The following is a 7,121-nucleotide window of genomic DNA, read 5'->3' as shown; positions in this document are numbered from 1 at the left end:
CATCAGCATAAAGGGATATAACTTAAGTGTGATCTCCAGTTTTGACCCCTGAAATATTTAAGTCAGTGTTCTGTCTCTGCAAAGGGTTCAAACACTGAGGCAAAAAAAATGTGGTGACAAAGGACACCCTTGATGTTTCCCCCTGTCCAAGTAAAAGATAGAAGATTGTAACCCAGTTGTAAATACTGAGGCCTGGGGGACATGATGTAGTAATTGTACCCATTTCATGATGTCTTCCCTAAAAATTAAAAGGAAACATCATCACTGACAGAGTGTTTTTCACATTTCTGACCTGAGGCTGAATGGAGCACAACAAGTCTAGTGTGTGTTTGTGTTTGGACTGAACCAGTCTTCCCAGTCTTCCCAGTCTTGGTTTAAGAGGGTGAGGAAGGAACAGCTGAATGGTTGTGAAGTTGACTTTCAACAGGTTGGAGATCAGCATGGAGAGGTCAAAGACCAACAGAGATGGATGGATATGCTTAGAAACACAGCCAATAAAATACATATCTACTTCATAAATAATGTCAAATTAATTGCATTTCGGTTCACTCGAAATTACATCAAAACTGTTCAACTGTGAGCTTGGGAGAATTGTTTTGCTAAAGTACTCTAAGTATGTTTGTATTAAAATATAATACATTGAAATAATATTGAATTACACAATGAATTAAATAGTCTTTTCTGTTGTTGGACAATTGTAATAAGTTTGAGTTTGTGGAGTCTTTTGGAAGAAAAGTTACTCAGTACATTTGACTAAAAAACTCCTATATTGAAATCAGTATTAATCTGATTAATTAATCATTCAAACAACATTAAAAAGAATGTTTTCATGATGAAAACATAATATTATATCCTAATTAAAAACTTGTCTTTCTGGACAAACCATTGATGTTTTAGTTTGTCTGCAGCTGTTGAGTCAGATCAGTTCCTCCAGCTGAGGGAGGTTTTTGTACGACGTTGTATCACTGTGTGAACGGCCAGCTGTAACCACCTTGCTGACAGTAGTAAACTCCTGTATCTTCAGTCTGGACTCCACTGATGGTCAGAGTGAAGTCAGTCCCAGATCCACTCCCACTAAAACGATCTGAAACCCCAGACTGAAGGGTTGTAGCTTGATAAATCAAGAGTTTAGGAGTTTCTCCAGGTTTCTGAAGGTACCAGTGGAGGTAGCTACCCATACTTGTACTGGCTTTACATCTGATAGAGACAGTCTGTCCTGGAACAACAGACTGAGATTCAGGAGACTGAGTCAGAATGATTTCTTCTGATGAATCTGGAAAATATGAAAAAGAGGAGAAGGGTTATTGAGACAAATACAGCTTGTAGAAAGATGATCAATATCAAAACAGAAGAGTATAATTTCTTTAAAATGGAGAATAGATGGAAGAAGGTAAATGCTGGTTGTTTCAGTGTTTCTCCATCATAGCAGAACATCATTCTGGTAAACCTGGTTGCATCCTGAAGCAAAGTTTTCAGAAGAGAGTCTCACCCTGAACAAGGAGCCCCAGGATGCCCAGCAGTAGAGTCTGTGACATCATCATTGTGCTGCCGGCGTGTCAGTGGCTCGGAAAGGCCTGGACAGCCACTGATCAACACTGGCCTCTTAACGGGTGGAGAGCAGAGAGGCAGGACTGATATGCAAACACACAAACACACACACACACACACACAGAGTCAGTGAAGTGTAGCTGTCCTGAGCATATCATGGTGTTTCCCCCTCAGTGCTGGGAGCATTGACTATTTAAATGATCCTCATGTTCATGAGATTAATAGAAGGTCTTAATAAAGTGTCAGAGCGTTTTCATCAGAGAAGAGACCACTCCCACACTCCCATCAGGATAGAAGCATTATTTATTACACACAGGCTTTTAATGTCATTTGTTTTCACCTATTCCTCTTGTTTGTGTATGTATGATTCCTATTTAATCCTGTTTTTTATTCAATCCTGGCATCTTCATCGTTCATCTTAATGTTTTTGATTCTGCGTTATTTTGTCTATAACTCTGCTTATAAAAGTGCTGTCCATTAAATTTTGATTATTACAAACCATGCCAGTGAAATGCCCCATCTTGTTTTCAATATATTTAGTTTCCCTCATTTCCTTGTTCTTGGTGCTTATCTGTATTTCTAGTTGCTTGGCTTTATTTTCTGATGCCAAGGTTAATGTAAAGTGCAAATGAAAAGACCGTGGCATAACTTACATTCAAGTTTTTATATTTCTGTGTTGATGTGTGCGGAGCATAATGTTGAAATACTTTACACAGGGTGGCAATGTTTTAAAAAAAAATGTATCGCACCAAAACAAAACATAGAAGGAAGCACACATGATGACAATCACCAGCAAAATGTATAAAATGCTTCACACCACATTCCCCTCTTCTGGCCTGACTCAGCGTCTGTACAATAGATACATGTGTTCACCCAACTATTCCCTTCCTTCAAGAAAAAGACTCTCTTGACTTTCCTCTATCTAAATAAGACTTCCTGATCCAGTTGACTGAATGATCCTCCTGATCTGTTTGGATCCTGACAGTCCAGATATTCCAGGACCAGCATGGATAAGCTGTTTGGATCATTCAGCAGTGGTTTGGGGGTCGGCATCAAGTCAAGTCAGGTCATGTCAATTTTATTTGTATAGCACATTTCATACACAGGTAAGTTCAATGTGCTTCACATAAAAATAGTAACAATAAACAGATAAGGAGATAGAATACACACATATATAAAGTACTCCACATGAATAAAATAAACTTTCAGCCACACATACAACGCACACACACACACACATAAAATACAGCTTTTTATAACCCCTGTCCTATTCATACAACAGCACTCACACACAGACCACAGCAGACAAAGGCACACACACTAACTACCAAAAGCCTGAGAAAAAATCAATGTTTTAAGACTGCTTTTAAAAGAGGATACAGTTGTAGCAGATCTCAGGTCAGCAGGTAGTTTGTTCCAGAGAACAGCACCATAGTGACTAAATGCACCTTCACCTGATTTAGATTTAACTCGAGGTACATTTAGGAGACACATGCTTGACGATCTGAGGGATCTGATTGGTTTATAGCCAGTGAGCAGGTCGGACATGTATTTAGGAGCTATACCATTTAGGGCCTTGTAAACAAGCAGTAATACTTTGAAATGAATTCTATACTGTACCGGGAGCCAGTGAAGTGTTCTCAGTACAGGAGTAATGTGTTCTATTTTCCTAGTCCCAGTTTGCACTCTGGCTGCAGCATTCTGGATGAGCTGGAGCCTACCTACAGTCTTTTTGGGAAGTCCTGCAAAAAGGGCATTACAGTAATCTAATCTGCTGCAAATAAATGCATGGACCAGTTTTTCAGAGTCAGACTGGGACAGGAAGCTCCTAAGTTTGGAAATGTTTTAAATGGTAAAAGGCTGTCTTCGTAATATTGGTGATGTGATGCTGGAAGTTAAGATTGGCATCCATAATAACACCCAGGTTTCTGACATGCTCACTGTGCTTTAGAGACAATGATGACAGCATGGATAGGATCTCCTGCCTTTGTCAGGACAGCTTACTTTGCTAGATGTTGTTGTGCTTTTAATGGGTCTGATTGGGCTTCTTCACTGGAACTGTCCTCTTCATTTGGGGGAACTTTCAGGTTGTTGAGGTGGGAGGTGGGCTGTTTTAACTTCAGAAGGCAAACTGGTAGAGACACTATGAACCACATCAAAATGGCAGGATAGGAGACAGTAGTTATCCACCCCCTAATGATGTTGACCCTGAACCCCTATTCCATGCCATTCATATCCTAGTGTTCATTAGTAGGGCTAGACATACCAGCATTATGTTGAGGCCAGGTTTCAGGTCTGTAAATCCAGTGAATCTAATCAGTTTCCCCCTCCAAAACACAACTGCAGTTGCTTCAAAAACTGTTGCTATCAAGTTAATGTTACAGAATGTGAGATCCTTGAACAACAAATATTTTATCTGCAATGATTTAATCACTTCACAAAATGTAGACCTCCTGATGCGGACCTGGCTTAAACCAAAAGACAACAGTGCTCTAAATGAAGCTCCCAGTTATCCAAGTTTTTATTTTTTCCAGCCTAGATTACTGCATTTCTTTATACTCCACCCTCAATAGGAAAAACCTTTTACATTTACAATTAGTCCAAAATGCAGCAGCCAGGCTTTGAACTTGTACAAGAAGAACAGAACACATCACCCCAATCTTAGCCTCTCTTCATTGGCTACCCATTTGCATATCTCATGTTGTTTTAATTCAATTCTTACTTTCTGTTGTTTTTCTGATTGTTAATCTAGTCTTTGTAATGCACTTTGTAACTCTATTTTTAGTAAGTGCTATATAAATAAAGTTATTATTATTATTGTTATTATTATTATTATAAATTCTCAACAGACAAGTTCTGTGTGTGTGTGTGTGTGTGTGTGTGTGTGTGTGTGTGTTTCCTCAGGGAACTGTATCAGTCCCTGCAGTAGCTTCCAGCTGCAGCAGTCAGTTCAGTCTCTGTTCAGTCTGACTGAGGGAGGTTTTTGTACGACACTTTATCACTGTGTGAACAGAGATTGACTGTTGATATAGTGGTAACTCTGACAGTAGTAAACTGCTGCATCTTCAGCCTGGACTCCACTGATGGTCAGAGTGAAGTCAGTCCCTGATCCACTGCCTGTAAAACGACCTGGAACCCCCGATTCTCTCTGAGTAGCCCTGTAAATGAGCAGTTTAGGAGTTTCTCCATCTCTCTGTTGGTACCAGGCTAAGTAGTGGTTGCTGCCCGAATTATAAACCTTGGGACTGGTATGACAGCTGATGGTGACGGAGCCTCCCGGAGCAGACCTCACTGCTCCAGGCTGAGTCACTGTGACCTGGCCTCTGGACTCTGAGGATACAGAGACAAAAACATAAACCACCGTCATGGTTTTCTCCGCTTCATTTCAGAGGGACAGATGTTCATAGAGGAGAGGAGTTTGATTCTCTGGACTTTACCTGTGAAGCAGCAGCAGAGGAGAGTCCAGATGAGGATGGAGATCAAAGTCATGTTTTGATGAGGAGGATTTCTGTGGCTTCTGTTGTCATGAAGGACAGCTGTCAGTCATCCAGTGTTCAACTCTCAGGACTATAAACTCTCCCAGAGCACTGGAGCATGGTGCTGCTGATGCAAAGTGGCTCTCTATGGAAATGCTCTGACTGACTCCAACAGGGACTTGGATTACTCTGATCATGCTGTTCCTAAATGGATCAATCAATACTCTTGATTATCAATGTGTCTAAGCTAATTAATATGTATATTTGGCTTGATGTCTATAAACACATTTTCTTCAACAATATTTCATGTCTTGTTTTTCGTTTATTGCTAGAGAAATCAATATCACTACAAGATAAAATTAACAATACACAAATTAAAGATTAATGTTGTAACTTTGTTTCATAATTTGATAGTTTATCTAGATACATGAGTTCGCTAACCTTTTACAAACTGACACTGATATTGGTGAGTTTGTTTTGTTCAAAGTGAGAGAGCCGTGTCTCTCTAGAGTCAGAGGTTTTTGTACGGCGGCTCAATGAGTTTGTATCACTGTGGGAGACTTTTGGTGGAGGAACCAGACTGGATGTTGGAAGTAAGTTTCTGCATAAATTTTCATTATCATATAATTTATTAAGGCTTCAATTCCTGTCGGAATTTTAGAAGTCAATATAAATATCTTGTGACTTATCGTCTTCTTTTCTTTTGTCTGTTTCTCTCCTTAACCATGGAGTCTAACTTTACTGCACTTTTCTTTACACTTTGTAGGACTGTCAAAAGTGAACAGTTTGAGCTTTAGAAAAGGTTTTAGGAAAAAAAATGCTATTTTCGAAATTGTTTGCCAGATTCTTTTTTAGTTTCCCAATTTTACCGTAAATATGAGTCAAATTAAAACTCAACTAACGAGTGTTTCTACATAGAAGAAAATTTGAAAATGTAGCCAAATCTCATGCTTTCTAAAATAGCCTACTTTAACATTATTTTGACAGTTTTGCTAATTCTACTTGATGTTTTAAATATGTGTTGATGAACACCATGGAAGTTATGTTAGGTAGCCGTTTCTTTTTGAACTATTCTGCGCTAAACCATTAAATCTAACTCACTGTTGCTTTTTTACAGTTTTCTTCAACACAATCCATGTTTTAGAATAAATGTCTATTTTGACCATGATCTAAACATTATTTCAACCAAATCTTAAATTTTTTAAAAATGTATTGGTAGTCTGATTCCTTGGTATTTTCCCACCTCATTTTTTAAAAATAAAATACAGTTAGAGAAGACTGAAAATTTGGAGAAAATGTTAAAAATGCGGCCAAATTTATTTCAACTGTAGTTTGATATGTTGCTGGTCATATGAGGACTCTTTCTGTGCTGATATGCATGAGAGGCTTCTTAAAGGGAAGTGAAACAATGTGTGAGTGAGTGACTGGTGGAGCATAAAAAGCATCTGACAGAAACTCCTTAAAGGGGGAAAATGGACTCTCACACAGTAAAGGTGTCAAACCGCCTGGTGATCGATTGACAGCCGCAGCCTTCCTGTCCTCTAAGCTGATTGGTGTCTCCTAGGTGATGTCCGTCCCACCCTGACGGTGCTGCCCCCCTCCAGCGTGGAGCTGCTGCAGGGGAAGGCCACGCTCATGTGCCTGGCCAACAAGGGCTTCCCCTCAGACTGGAGGCTGGCCTGGAAGGTGGACGGCAGCAGCAGCAGCAGCAGCAGCTGGGAGGAGAGCAGGAGCCCCGGGGTGCTGGAGAAGGACGGCCGCTACAGCTGGAGCAGCACCCTGAGGCTCCCTGCAGACCAGTGGGGGAAGGTGGGCTCTGTGACCTGTGAGGCCACCCAGGGCTCCCAGTCTCCGCTCTCGGAGACACTGAGGAGAGACCAGTGTTCCCAGTCCTGACCTGACTCACTGGGACTTCTGCTGCTGGTTTTACTCTGCTACTGCTCTCAGTCTGCACTCAGCACTGTAATCTCTCTCTCACCGAGTTAATCTCTCTCTCTCTCTCTCTCTCTCTCTTCTCCTTAGATGTTAAGGCTATCTCTCTCTCTCTATTTTTTCTAGATTGCAGTAAAGTCGCTCTTCTTGATATGTTAAGGCAAT

The 7,121-nt window shown here is 40.4% G+C and overlaps 1 gene segment (V, D, J or C); it reads left to right on the top strand.

Annotated features, from left to right (window-relative positions):
• Positions 1–5,514: 5,514 nt before the first annotated feature.
• LOC139661774 (Ig kappa-b4 chain C region-like) lies at positions 5,515–6,924 on the top strand. The segment is given in 2 exon segments: positions 5,515–5,617; positions 6,589–6,924. A coding segment is annotated over 1 exon segment (261 nt).
• Positions 6,925–7,121: the final 197 nt, after the last annotated feature.

The sequence above is a fragment of the Centroberyx affinis genome, unplaced genomic scaffold, assembly GCF_046629955.1.
Source record: "Centroberyx affinis isolate AG114_WGS23_722 - 3 ecotype Tasmania unplaced genomic scaffold, CSIRO-AGI_Caff_v1 ptg003614l_1, whole genome shotgun sequence".
NCBI classification, from domain to species: domain Eukaryota; kingdom Metazoa; phylum Chordata; class Actinopteri; order Beryciformes; family Berycidae; genus Centroberyx; species Centroberyx affinis.
The sequence above is the reverse complement of the archived record's forward strand: the minus strand, read 5'-3'. Positions and strand labels throughout refer to the sequence as shown.